We start from the raw sequence: 14,931 nt of genomic DNA, 5'->3' as shown, positions 1-14,931 counted from the left end.
AAGAAAGAAAGAAAGAAAGAAAGAAAGAAAGAAAGAAAGAAAGAAAGAAAGAAACCAACCACTGAGATTGTATGGTAGGTGCTATTGATGCCATTTTGGGAAGATCAACTCACATTTGTCTTTGAAAAATGGGATTAGTCACTTTTTCATATCTTAAGTGATTTAAACTGAAGCCTAATCTTGATTTTTAACATGAATCATTAACAGGTTGCTCTTCAACAATGCCATTGTCTGTTGATTAGTGGACCATATCGGGCCAAAGCCAGCCACCGCTAGCTGCTCGTGGCCTGTGGGTTTTAGAAACTGTCTGATGCTCCCATCAGTACTCGCCAGTCAATGCACACACCTGATTTCACTTACACAGCAACGTGGCAACATAACTTTTTCCATCTGTAAACACCTGCTCTCTTTCTTGCTTGGAAACTGGGAGAATTGGAAAGGAAAACAAGGCATATGTTTTTACTCCTTTGCAAATCCCAGGCAAACATGCTTTTGGATACCTGCTGATGTTGAGTTTCTTGCCACAATGGGGACCCCAAGCTTTTCCTAAAGTTGTAGGCAGAGTGTTTTCACCTTCTTGGGTGAAGATTCCTTGGTTCCTAGACCAAGGGTCCAGGGTCAAGTGATGGAGTTGGAGGAGGGAAGGCAGCATTTAGAAACCCAGCAGTGTTACTTCTCATCCATCCGACTGTGTTTCACCCTCAGAGAAATGATTTTCTTATTGGTCTCCACGAGACACAATCCCATTTAAGAGCATCTCAGCAGTTTCGCTGTCTCTGGAACCTTCTAGAGATGATGGCTAGCTGGCTATAATTGTGACTGTAGGTGCCTCATCATTTGTTTTCAGGCATTTCAAAATTTCTGTTTCTTCTGCTGATCACAATTGTCGATGTATTGGCATTACATACCAATTTTTAAGGTGTGTGAAGGTCAGTGGGCTTTATCACCACTCATTTCCAAAGCAGAAGCCTCCCCTAACTGGAAAGACTTATTCTAACACCACAGAGGAGCCTCCTCCCCAAAGTTTCTAAGAGCCCAGAGCATGAACTTTGGGCTCTAGACAGAAGGCCTAGGGGGAGGTCGGGAGGGGGGTGGCGCCCTGTTGGGAGGTGGAGCCTGAGGAGGAGGGGGAAGGGTGGAAGGTGGGGATGGAATTGGAGGGGTGGGAGCACTGGGGGGTGGGGGAGGGCAATGGGGAGCAGGGGGTGGGGGGGTATAAATGGGGGCAGGAGGCGGTGAGGTGGTGTGATAGGCGTTGTTGAGAGGGTACTTGGTAGGCTGATTGTTCTTGACTCTGGTGAAGTTGATACAGCGCCCCTGGAAGAGAATCAGAGAGAAGGACATGTGAGCTGATATTTGCTGTTTACATCAGGGCAGAAGGGAGGCCCGGTGGGCAGCTTGAAAGAAACACGTAGAAAGCAGACACAATGTTTATGACAATACTCTCCTGACATATGGTAGAACTTAACAAATAAATTCCCCATTTCTTTTTTTTCTGGGCTTACTGTGTTGTAAAATTATTTGTTAAATTCATTTTCCTGGAGGCTCTCTCTCAAAGGGGAGGAAGAAGAGGGAACTGACCTTAACTGGACACGTGGGGTCAAGCTGTTTACAGAGGTCATCGGATTTCATCTCAACAGCCTTGCCAGCCAGGAACTGTTATCAAATATTCTAGTTCATAGGTGGGGAAACTGAGGCTCAGAAACATTAAATGCCTTTCCCAAGACCACTTAACCAGGAAGAGGTGGCGGTTGGTGATTGAATCCCAAAGAGGCTCCAGAACCTCTCTTCTTGCTACCACACTTTCATGTCTTCTAAGGAGGCAGGGGACTCCACATTTTTTAAACAAAGGGAACTTGTTTCAACTGCTTTTGGTGATACTCCTGGAGTCAGTAGCTGGCAGACACCATGAGCTTTTCCTGTACTGTAATTCGAGCTCAGTCAGTCTGTGATCTGTGCTGTCATGAAGGTAGCAAACCAGGGTGACTCTAAGAGGTGCTCATGCATTTGCCTCTTCCCATCAACTTCTGCCCCCTTTAGCCATTGGCGCTGAGGGGTGACTTAAGGAGGCAGCTCCCCTTCCTGCTGTGGACAAGACACCAGTGGATACAGCTTCCCCCTCCATGCCCCTGCCATCCCCAAAGCTCCGTCATGAACAATTTCTCCTGCTCTTGATCTGGTTGGGGAAGTCCCGCTTCTTCCAGATGCTGCTGCACCTGTTCAGACATGCTTAGGTTCTTAAGAGTTAGAGCCTGGGGATATTTCATTGCAAAGCAGACATCTGCCCTGAATTCTGCTTCCCTAGCCTCCCCTTGCTGCCCTCCTTCCTGGGGACCTCACTGGACAATGCAGAGCAGATACCTAGAGGCCCTACAGCAGCCTCTAGAAAGTCCAGAACCTGCAGCCAGCCCAAGTAGCCCTCTCTCCTTTGTGGTGTCACCTCTCAGCTCTCCAAAGTCAGTCCTCCCTGCCCTGCCATCCCCCTCCCCCAACAGATGACATTCTCCTTCCTGTGCCTGTGCTCCATTCACTTTTGGCATCAGACTCTCCTGCCTTGCCTGGGCAGGATGTGGACCCACCCTTGTGGGGTCCTAGCCTTCCTCCAAATGTCCTGAGCCTGCAGGACATCTTGTTGTCCCTTCTACTGTGTGTCCTGGATGCCTGCAGAATCCCTGCCCCCCCAAGGAGGTGGGGTGGGGGCGCATGACTTCCAGGCTGTCCTGCCCCTTTCTCTCTCTCTCCTGCTCATTCTAACCTGATACGACGCTATACTGGGGCTGGAGCTGGTGGGTGGGTTTTTCCCAGCTTCACCCTCCAGGATGGATGCCCAGCATGGGGCATCTGCCCTGGATGGGATATGTCTAGAGAGGCTGGACTTTTCCTTTACAGGCCTTTGGAGGAAGGGGTCGAGGGGGAACGAAGAGGCCGAGTTTGTGGAATTTAAGGCACAATCACCTATAGGAGATACAAGTGCATGACTTGAGACGTGGCTCGGGCCGAGAGTCATAGCAGGGACACGATGCATTGTGGGAGACAGTGGAGGCTGAGCCAACCTGGACTCACATGCACCCACCCCACTCATCCGAGTCCTAAGTCAGTCCCTTCCTTCCCCCTTCTCCTCCCCCCATCTTTCCCTGATGACTCCAGCCTTCATGTAGCCTTTTCTTCCCTCCTTGGATTCTCTAGTTACAGTCTATGTCACACACAGAAGACTGCAAACTATAATCTCTAGTTGTTTGATTGGTGAATGCCTTGCCTCCTTGACCAGATGAGAAACTTCTGGAAGGCAGCAGCCTTGTTTTGCACTCTGCTGCTCCACCATTGGCTTAGGAATTACAATGCCATATTTAGATGCCAGCACCCCATTCCTCTGAGTTTGCATTTCATGAGATTAGAACAAGGCCTAACCTTGTTAAATTCTGATTGGGGGCCAGCTAACTGCAGAAATAAGTCCCCATCTCCTCACGGCATTGCCCAGAATTCCCAGGTCAGTCAGTGTGAAGCTCTCACAGGTTAAGTTGACTTTGTAACCCAGTGCTGTAAGTTCCCAGTTGTCCTAGAAGCCCTCCTTTTTTTTTTTTTTTTTTTTTTTAAAGATTTTATTTATTTGAGAGAGAGGGAAGGAGAGAGAGAAGGAGCAGGGGCGGGAAGGACAAAGGGAGAAGGAAGGCTCCCCTCTGAGCAGGGTGCCCAATGTGGGGCTTGATCCCAGGACCCCGGGATCATGACTTGAACCGAAGGCAGACACTTAATGACTGAGCCACCCAGGCACCCCCTAAGCAATCCTCTTACAGCTATTAAAAAGAGAGAGACAACAGGCCTAAAATGGAGTCACCTATGCTAATCCCCATGTCAGCAAATCAAGATTCAATACCTAACTTAATTGCAGTTTCAAACATTCCCAGAAGTGTAATCTTAAACCTGTCAATCTGGAATTTCCTGGTCAGCATTAGTGAGGTAATCTGCCTGAAAGGTCCCTTCTGTCCCTCAAAGAAAGATGAGGTAACCCACTCTTTCCTGTCCCTGCCCCCTTCTGCCTATAAAAGTCTCCATTTTGTACAGCTCCTTGGAGCTCCTTTCTATTTGCTAGCTGGGATATAGCCTGATTCATGAATTGTTGAGTAAAGCCAATAAGATCTTTAAATTTTATTCAGTTGAATTTTGTTTTTTAGCACAGCTTTATAAATCTAAGCCTTGGGAATAGTTTATTTATAATTCTGGATAAAGCTCTTTCCTTCAAGAATGTTAAAGTCCTAATGATTACCATCTGTGATAAATTCCTGTAATGGACAACTCAGAGTTGGGATTTACTGTACTACATATTCTGCCCTTTGTTCCTAGACAGGCCAAGTCAGATAAAGAGGCTCAAAAGATTCATTTCCTCTAAAGATGAAGGAGAATTCTGATCCTGAAGATGGAGTTGCTGGTGCCTGGGGTCAAGTCCCCATATGGCTTCAGATTTCCCTGAGGGCTGGCCATCCCACAGCTCCCTCCCTGGGGTGGGGGTGTGGGGGCTGCAGTAGAGAGAGGAGGGATGCTAATTCAGAGGACTGTTTACTGTTTCACACACTGTAATGCTAATATTTTTATCAGAGGCTATTTTGTCCAGAGACAAAATCAGGAGCTCCCAGCCTTCTTCTACCAGTACATTGGTTCATAACCCAGATTAGGATCCCCATATGTCTTCAAGAAAGTGTGAAAGGATTCCACAGAATAAAAGATGTTCTCTCACATCTATCTGTCAGCTGTGGAGGTGGGGGATGGGAGTGAGGTGGGAGAAAGACCTCCTTAGGCCAGTCCCTCCAGCTGCTGTCATGGCTTCTTGACCAAAGCAACAGAAGGATGGGGTGGGGTGGGGAGGGAGAGAGGCAAGAAGCCCCTTTCCTGTGGTCAGTAGTACAGGGGCACTCGTGTGTCTCCTGCTCCAGAGCACTAGGCTATGGTTCATTGGGTACCCCAGCCCATTAGAGCTGAGCACAGCAGCTCAGAGCTCTTAGTAAGCAGCCAAGACTGGGTGGGGGCCAGTTCACTGTCTCCTCCATGCCCCAACTGCGTGACATGGGGTGGGGATAATAATGTCACCTGCCACTTAGAGTCATTACGAGGATTAACTTAATCAATGTTGATGAATGCCTTGGAACAGTGCCTACCACATGGAGTTTGTAAATGAAATGGAGTCTAGATGGAGAAACATATGCTCAGACACAATAATGACCTTGTCTAGGGTAGGAAGGCCAGTTGAAGGTAGGATCAGGTTTTCTGACTCCTAGTTTAGTGCCTTCTAAGTGAGTGGCAGCCTAGAGCCTCCACAGTGCGCACCTGGCTTCCATAACAAAGCTGGTGTAGGAGGGGGGAATGTAGCCCTGAACATGGGACCAGAGCCGTCCCCAAAGTCCACTGTCTTATGCCCTCTCTCTACCTTCCCATGGCACGAAACTCCTGTAACTGATTCCTATAGGACCTCCCACCATGCTTTGCACACACAGTTGACTGATGATGCATCTACACATATTTATCGTCCTGAAGAAAGGTGCAGACTTGGCACAAACAAATCCCTGGGGTCAGTTACAGTAAGATGCAATTAGGACTTCGGGGAGGGGTGTGGCTACAAATTAAGTTCTTAAAACCTGGAACCGGAGGAGCCAACACAAACACTGTAACACTTAGACCATATAATTGGCCTAAAGATCAGTTTACACGACATCATTTTTTGCTTGTGAGAGGATAATAGAAAGGCCAGATGTTCTCAGTGTCATATATGCCAGCAAATCTGCACCAGTGTTTGCTTAAAAGGTTGCTAGGACGACTGGAGCTCTCAGTTCATACCCTGGTCTTTGTAACCCAGTTAAATTCTTTGCAGGATTGTTTTTGGGAGGCTTGATTTGGATCCAGTGTTCGGCTTTGACCTCAGTTTACTTCAGCTTGCTCATTTACAAAGTACGAGTGCCAATTATTTTCACACATTAGCAACAAAATACTCTGGTTAAATTCGAAGAAGAAAATGCAGTAATATCTTCTGCTAAGTGGTGTCTTAGCAGGATGTTAGGTGGCTTTTCTCCTAGGCTAGAAAGCGCCATTTTGATTTGACTGAATCTAATGGTGTTGAGAGGATTATTAGGAATGTCTAGGCACAGCATTTTTACTCATTATTTTCACTGTACAGAAAGGAGACTGAGGGCACGGGCTTATTTAAATACGGCACCCAAGATGATAGAGGGGTAAATGGTAGAAGTGGGATTAAAACCAGCTCTGCTTGCTTTAGGCACTTATCCTTTTTTCCTCTGTTATCCTGAATATAGACTAAAAATGTAAATATTTTCCTGACTCACTTGTAGATGGTATCATACAGGGTAGCTCTTGGCCACAATCCATCAGCTCTTGATGTAGCTGTCAAGAGATCTTTCCAGAACACAAGTATGGTCAATTCAACGCCTAGCTCAAAATCCTTCAGTGGCTCCTTGTTATCTTTAGAATAAAATCTAAATACCTCTGATGGCATATGCAGCTCTTTGTGGTTTGTTCCTTGCTTACATATTTCAATTAATTTTTTTGTTTTTTTATTGCAGATGTCCAACTTGGCCCACCTGAAGCCCTGTGCAAAAATTTGATGAATAAAAGAAGATAACGTGCCATCTGGTATTCTTCTCTGTCGACATTGTTGCCCAACTGGTGGGTGAGTATCTCTGAGGTGGCCTCTGGGTCTTCTCCTCTGGAGATATTTATAAATTTATTTAATATTTATTAAATATTTATTATTTATTTATTAAATTTAAGTTGGTGCTCAACAAGTACTGTTTATATCCCTAAGGGTTTCTGAGGTGGAGCAAGCCTTCTGAGAAAGCTCAGATTCTTCCCTGCAAGTTTAGCTTCTCAAAGGATCAAAGGCCCATGAGCTTGCAGTTATGAACTTAGGTCTCCTCAGTCACGCCCTCATGGTCTCATTGGGCTATCTTCTAGGCTATTGGGGAAGGGGTGCCACGAATGCTATGTGTTCTCCTTGATTTCCACACTAGAAATGTTGACATGTTACCTCTAAGAATACTTTTTTTGGGTTACTTTTGATTGATTTGTCTGATGAAACCGTTTTTCAACAAAACTCTTTATCTTAGTTGGAGGTGACACATTCTGAATAATCATGGCCTAGTCATGAAAGATGAAAGATCTCGTTGACTGGGTTCTGCCTTCTTCCTAGCTTTGAACCATAGACACTGATGGTCCATGGGGGAGAGAGACAGGAAACTGGTGGTGTGGGGCTGTCTTCTGCTCTGTGGGTCAGGGCTGGGAGGCAGAGTTCTACCAGCAGTTCTACAACTCACACACTCATTATAAAACCTCGAGTAAGTCCCTTTCTCTCTATGGGCCTAAGTGTCTTCATATATACAATAAAGTTCTTGCACTAGCTTGACAATATCCATGGGGCCTTTCAGCCCTGATATTTTATAGGTCCATCAAAATTTGAGTTGCTTTTGAGACTTTTGCTCAGATACTGTAATCTGAATTCTCTGGGGACAGCCAGTTTGCAAGTCTTTTTATACTAATGAATTTGGCTAACTCTTCGTATTGCATAGTTTTGGGTTCATCATTAGATTTATAAAATATTAATAAGTTGAAAATTCAAAACTGGACTCTCCATCTTCTGCTCTTTGATTACAGTGGTAAGAACTCAAGCTTGCCTCTGAGTCCTGCATTTGGGTCTGTGGCATGACAGGGGAGATGTGCAAGAGCTGTGGGCTGATTGTGTGCAAAAGACTTGCCAGTGGTGAGCTCATGTGTGCTGAGTGTTATAAAACATCTGTTTGGGTATCAGGCATGCTCATTGGAGAGGGAGCTGGCCTTTGGAGATGGTTAAAAATATGCTATGGCTCCCAGAGATTAAACCAAATAGTTTCCTATGAACAGAGGTCACTTAAGGAAATTGGATTTCACAGGGAGAAGACTAAAATAATCAGATGGAAAAAGTGTAACATGTATGCCAAGTTTCTTCTGACATACCTTTTCTCTTTAGCTCGGTTCTTCTATTGATTGTCTTGTTTGGAGGTATTTTTCAAGTTACAAATGGATGGGGTTTTCAAGGTTTGTTTCAACTCAGTTTAGAATTAGCATAGTTTCTCACTTACGTCACTCTTGTATATGGGGGTTGGTTCTTAGGCTAGACCACAAAAGCTCACTGGGGTATTGAAGGCAATTGACGTAATCCTGCTGAAGTTGGTGCTCTAGTGATAAATGAGACACATGAGTAATGAATGGATGGAGGGCTGGATTAGGTGACTTAATAGTGCCTCCGATCCCATGTATGTTTCTCTCCATTCATTATGTGTACATTCATTCTTTTGACAAATGGTTTTTGAGTGCCAACTATGTTCTGGACACCTTATAAGGTACTGAATTCAGTGAGGAGCAGCCAAAAACAGCCCCTGCTCTCTTGAAAAATAGGAGAGAGAGAGGAGGAGAGATATCAGTCAGGAGGAGGAGAGAGATATCAGTCAATTAATCCCATAAACATCCCATAACAACTATATTTGTGTTCCATGACCCTGGCCTTGACCAGAGTTGATTGGACCACAGGTGAGCACCTAACCTGAGTTAGGCCACTCAGATTCTCTCTTCTCTGTATTTGGAATTACAACTAAGTTACTAACTGAGGCAGTCAGAAACAGAGTTCTGATTCTATCTCTAAAAGATCTTTCATATCCATTCACTCCTCCTTACCCTCACTGTCACTCAGTCTTCTATAACTTGGGCCAGTAAGTAAACTGGCTTTCCTGTTTTTAGCCTTTCTCTTTTCCAGTTACGTTTTGGTTCCCAGATGAAATTTATACACATACACACATAAATGAAAATCTGTACATACATGCATATATACATGGATGTTTACACACATATATAAGAGGTATATATGCATATATTTGTAAAATTTTATATACACATAGACACACATTCAAAGTTGACTTACTGCTTAAACTCTTCAATGCCTTCCCACCTTCTGTAGGAAAAATACCCAAGTGCCTCAGCATGCACAAGCCCCTACTCCTTTTGTTTCTGCCATCCCATTTCCTTCTCTTTCTTTGAGCCCTACACTTCAGCTTTGGTCCATTTTTGAAAGGAAAGCCCCGTACTCTGGCTCTTTGTTTGACAGCATTCATTCATAGGCCCACTTTCATGACAGGGACAAAATGGCATAGAGATACCTGTCTTGCTTCTTTCCCCTTCCCCAGAACTGGAGCTGGGGGCAACAGGAAGGGTGTGCTGTGAGTGGTGGTGGTAGAGTCCTTCTTGACTGCCTTCCCTCCACCTCAAACTTGCCCTTCCCATAAATCTCACACAGCAGCCTGCCTTTTATGTGCTGTTCGTGTGAAAGGATCCAAGGTCAACACTTTTAGTTTTTTGATTCATTTTGCTGACACACGTGCTGGCACGCTTTCCATAATAACTTCTTTGGAGGCCAAAACTGAGGGTAAGATGAAAGCAGAAAGGAAACATTTGGTAATAAAAGGAAACTAGGAAAATGAAGGGGCAGAAATAAAAATGGGACAGGTGTAGGCATAGGACTTCTGAAGGATTACTACTGAGATATGAGTTATTTAAGAATAAAATCCAGGGCGCCTGGGTGGCTCTGTTGGTTAAGCATCTGCCTTTGGCTCAGGTCATGATCCTGGGGTCCTGGGATCGAGCCCCCTGTGTTGGGCTCCCTCTCCAGCAGGAGTCTGCTTTTCTCTCTCCTTCTGACCCTCCCCTCTGCTCAGGCTCTCTCTCAATTAATAAATAAAAAAAACTTTTTTAAAAATTAAAATTCCCTTTTTTTCATCTGATTACAAAGTTCTACATTTTCGTTGTGGAAAATTTGGAAAATGTACAAAAGAACGAAAAAGAAGAGAAGAAGAGAAGGATTTTAAGTTCTAACCCTTAGAGCATTACCATGTTGTGCTTATTCTTTCAGACCACACACACACACACACATACACACACAGTGGTGCATGAATTTATAAAAATGGGAATCGTTCTGTACAAAAGTTTTTAAATGATATGCTGTGACCATTTCTTCCCTGCGAATTTTGGTATGATTTGCAATGATTGCACAATTGTCTATCACATGGAAGCACCAAATGCAGTTATTAAATTATTTATTGGGCATTAAGAGTCCATCTAACTTCTGATTTTCCCTAACACGTCTTCAATAAACTTCTGGGAAGTTCTAGAATCAATGGTTAATCTTTGACTTGGGATTTCTGTATCCAACTTCCTATGTGAGATTGGCCACCTTTTTTTGTGTGTGTTATTTTTGTCTTCAAGATTATGTTAACTTTACAAAAGAAATGGGGAAGATTTTCATTTCTTAATATATTCTATATTTTTGAAATAGCATAGGAGTTATTCATTGAGAGCATGAGAAAATTCTCTCTAAATCTTTCCAGAGATGCTGTTTTTCTAGAATGCAGTTCTTGGATGACCTTAAAAGTTTTTGCCACAGGTATTGACTTATTCAGGTTTTGTACTCTTTGTGAGTTCATTTCCATAATTTATCCTTTCTTAGAAAACCATTCATTTTATCAAGATTTTTTAAGCATTTGTGTAGGTTTGTGCTTGGCATAAAGGATATTCTCACAGTTAATTCTATTTGTGGTGATATCTCTTTTGTAATCATTAACATTATACATGTTTGCACATTTTGACTTTTTTTGACTTTCAAAGACTTGCCAATGATATTAACATTTCCCAAAAATCTTGAGACTTATTTCTCAGTTCTACTGATTTTGCTTTATTTTCATTAATTTGTTCTTATATTCATAGAGTCCTTGTTTCTGCTTTCTGTAGATTTCATATTCTTTTCTAAGTTTTAACTGAATACTTAGCTCATTTATTTTTATTTTTCTTGTTTAATAATAGAAAAATTTAAGGCTACGAGTTTTCCAAACCTCTAAGTTTTTACTGTGGTGTTCTAATTGTCATTATTTTTTAAAATCCCATATTTGTAGTTTTGATTTCCTCTTAGACTCAACAGTAATTTATGAGTGCTTTAAAAAATGTTTAATCTCTTATCAATTTCCAGCTTTTTTCTTTCTTTTTTTTGTGGCCTATAAAAATACTTTCTCTCTTTTTTCAGGTTTTCTTTCTTGCCTAAGTTACAGTTAATTTTTACAAGTTTTAAAAGTAATGTGAATTCTCAATTTGATGGCTGCACTGTTAGATAAATATTCACTAGTCATTTTTTTTATTAGAGTAAAGCCTCTATATTGCTTGTTTGTTTAATCTGCTTGCTCTGCTAAAGTCTAAGGGTGCTGTGGGTTAATTAAGTATCCCCCCTTGATATTTTAAACAATTATATTCGCTCAAATTTTACTTTGCTGCTTAGTCATTGGGCCACTCAAGAACAGTAGGGAGTGGGTCTCCCTCAGAGTAGTCAAGGTAGAGAGAATTTCTTTTGTTCTTTTTTTTTTTTTTTAAGATTTTATTTATTTATTTGACAGAAAGAGAGAGATCTCACAATTAGGCAGAGAGGCAGGTGGGGGTGGGGAAGCAGCCTCCCTGCTGAGCAGAGAGCCCAATGCGGGACTCCATCCCAGAACCCCGAGATCATGACCTGAGCCGAAGGAGGAGGCTTAACCCACTGAGCTGCCCAAATTTCTCTTGTTCTAAAAAAAATTCTCTCTGCTAGTTTGGTGGTAGCTTGTCTGGAAAGATGTCTGGTATTAATTCCTTCTCTCCCGTGTGCAGAGGCCACAACCCCATAGGGAGGAGGAGTCTATTTCTCTATCCCTCCATGCTGGGTTGGCTTGTAACAGTTTGGAATAATGGAATCTGATGAAAGTGATGTTGTGCTAGCTTTGAGCCAGACATTAAGACACCTGTAACTCTGCTTCCTGGTTTTGAGGCCCTGAGCCTCCATGTAAGAAGTCCAGGCTACTCCATGGTCCTCTGCCTTACTCTCCTCTACGCCATGTGGAGGATGGTGGAGGACAGACAAGTGAGGGAAGCAACCTTCTTGAATGTCTAGCCCAGTCAACCTCCTTTTGACTCCAGCCCTAGCCACTCTCTGACGGCAACTTCATCGGAGATGTCAAGTGAGACTTATATAGCTGATCCTGGTCAACCCACAGAACTGTAAGAGAAAACAGCAAACTGTTGTTCAAAGCCACTGTGTTTTGGAGTGGTTTGTTATGGAGCAATACTGAAATGAGCAGCAGCTCATCTCTTTGTCTGAGCAGGTCATTCCTGGTTTGTAGAGCTGAAAATGGTGGTTGTTGTAAGTTTCCTCTGTTTTTTGCATTCTTAACTTGGCACCCTTCCCAAAGTTGTCTAGTAAAGATTCAGATCTGTGCTCTACTTATTGCCTGCTTGGCTAGAATTTCACTAGAAATCAAGGGCCTCCTGGAGAAAAATGAGATCCCTGGATGAGACAAAGATATGACCCTAAGGGCAACCATCACACATTTCCCTTTCTGTTTCTTGATATCACCCCACACTACTAATTATGAAATGTAGGCTGTTGTGATGATGAGCAAAGGCCAAACTGGGAGAGGACTGGGAAAGATGTTGCAATAATGAGAAGATATTGCCTATTTACACACTTGCAAGCCTCCTCGTGTGAGTTGGGCCCGAGACACCCTCTCACCTCTGCCCAGGCTGCCAGTGGGTAGCTCCCAGCTAGAAAGTCTGCCCTGATTCTGCAGTCAAGTTTAACACGTGTGTTCAAATTGCCGTTCTGACAAGGCAGTCTTTTAAAGTTCGACAAACCAGTGCAGGCAACAAAGAAATCCACACGGTGCCATAACGAATTGTTTTACCAATGAACCTTCACATCTGATGCTTAAATACACTCTTTCAAGTCTCACCATTATATAGAAAACCATGGCATGGTTGTCTGCCTCTGTCTAGTTCTGAGAAATTAAAAAAAAAAAAATACAAAATAGAATTCGAGAAAGGAGATCCAGGAAGAGAGCGATCAGGTGGCCACAGTGCTGTTAGTAGGGACTGGCTCTAAAAATTCAGGCTGAATTTCGAGATAGCAAGGCAAAGACATAAGCGGAAATACCATAGGAATTATACCTTAGAGGTGGAATTAGTTGAAAGTATTTGTGGGCTCAAGAGGAAGTAGGTCTGAAAGGTCTGACCCAGGGTAGCATACTCTAATGTTTCTTAATTTTGCTTTTAAGGAAAACCAGCCATGGGTGTTGACCATCCCCTCTTCCTTGAGGGCATCAAGTCCACTGTATGCACCAGGGGTCCTGCTAAGCTGCGTGGTTTTGGAGTCTGGTTTTACTCGACATTTTGGATGAGTCTCAGCAATAATGGTGCTTTAATCTACATTTTTTAAGATTTAAGAAAAAAACTGTGGCCGGGTCCTGTTGAGTGAGTGGAAGTCTGACCCAGGATGAACTATTTTCTTCTGAAGCTTCTCTCTCGGTTAACAATCTTGAGAACATTTTCACAGCCCTGTCCATGTCCTCAGTTAAATGGTTCTCACTACTTAGAAAGGTCATTAATATAATCATTATTTTATTTATGTTGAGGTATTTGCCTTAAAAAAGTGGTGCCAGAAGATAAGCTGACAGTGCTGGCTTGGCCTGCAGCATTATTTAGCTTGGCTGTCAAAATGTGAAATCATGAAATTACTTATTCCTCTGTTGTATAGCTCTAGCCTCATCCTGCTCTGTTTATGGAAGCTCATGCATGAAGGTTTGCCTTCTTCTTTGGTACAGTGTGAGGAATCCCGCATTTAGAATGTGTTCTTTTCCTCTGCCTGGTAGCAGCCAAAGTGCCCTCCCCAGACTGGGAATATTGATTTCACAAGAGAACAATACTTTTACGATGACAACATTGTGTTGGCAGGTGGCATCCTAAATGTGTATGTGTTCCCTAGGTTCTCAGTGTACCATCTTCCTATCCATGACCCTGTCTGAAAGGCTCAGCTCCCTATCTGTGGGACCCGTGCTTGTGACGAAGCAAAAAGTTTCATGCTGTTCACCTCTACTTTTCACTGAGTGTATCCACTGTGCCAGGCTGCGTACTAGTTCTTTTATAGACATCGTCTCATTTTGCACTCTTCATAACATGAGTGGTTAGTATTAGTGCCCTGATTAAAAAATGGAGAAACAGGCTTGGAACAGAAAGGAATTTGCCCAGGGTCTTTCTGCCAGCAAATGACGGAATAGAGATTTGAATTCAGGTCTGTTTGACTCTCCCTCCCTCCCTTCCTTCCTTCCGTCCATCCGCCTGTCCTTCCTTCCTTCCTTCTTCTTTCTTAAGACTATTTGTAGCCCGGCTAGCTCAGTCGGTAGAGCATGAGACTCTTAAGACTATTTGTTTGTTTGTTTATTTATTTATTTGAGAGGGAGAGAGAGAGTGTGTGTGAGAGAGCATGAGAGGGGTGGGGAGGAACAGAGGGAGAGGGAGAATCCCCACGGAGCAGGGAGCCTGACTTGGGGTTTGATCCTAGAATACTGGGATCATGACCTGAGCTGAAGGCAGACCCTTAACCAATGGAGCCATCCAGGCGCCCCTCTCAACTCTTTCTTTTGAATGACATGTGCTTTTAGACTGGGCTGAATTTAGGGCAAATGGTTCAAGACATATAGCTCCTTCGTAGAGTTGGCCACCAGGAATATTGTACATTTGAGGATTTGCTTTGGGTCCCAGTACATCTGTGCTGCCACCATTCTTTTCTAGCTTTCCATGTCTCTACTTGTTCCTTCCTTGGAATGTCAGTGCCCTTCAGCTGCCCTTCCTGGAGAAGGGTCTCATCTCCCTGGTCTTCCTTCCAGTCAAAACTTGCTTGTCCTGTGTGCCTCCCCTTTCAGTCCTTCTCAGTGCTTTCTATGTGACCTATCTCTAATCTGATCCATGTGCTGGGTCCACTATGAAGGCTTATTCCTTAACACGTACTTCTTTCCATGGACACAAATGTAAACTATAACAGAGGTGGCTAATTATATT

The 14,931-nt window shown here is 43.5% G+C and overlaps 1 protein-coding gene across 1 annotated transcript in view; it reads right to left on the bottom strand.

The window, feature by feature from the left end:
* Positions 1 to 14,931, bottom strand: part of LOC111148137 (anthrax toxin receptor 1) — a 214,462-nt gene that overhangs the window by 2,635 nt on the left and 196,896 nt on the right. Inside the window, exon 18 of the mRNA XM_022504562.1 lies at positions 1 to 1,317. This exon is cut by the window's left edge and continues 2,635 nt beyond it. Coding sequence (XP_022360270.1) covers positions 1,057 to 1,317 — 261 coding nt within the window. The 3' untranslated portion in view covers positions 1 to 1,056. The remainder of the gene's footprint in view (positions 1,318 to 14,931) is intronic.

Source organism: Enhydra lutris, unplaced genomic scaffold (assembly GCF_002288905.1).
Source record: "Enhydra lutris kenyoni isolate GAN:26980312 unplaced genomic scaffold, ASM228890v2 scaffoldscaffold18, whole genome shotgun sequence".
Taxonomy (NCBI): domain Eukaryota; kingdom Metazoa; phylum Chordata; class Mammalia; order Carnivora; family Mustelidae; genus Enhydra; species Enhydra lutris.
Note: the sequence above shows the minus strand (reverse complement) of the source record. Positions and strands in the feature narration are given on the sequence as shown.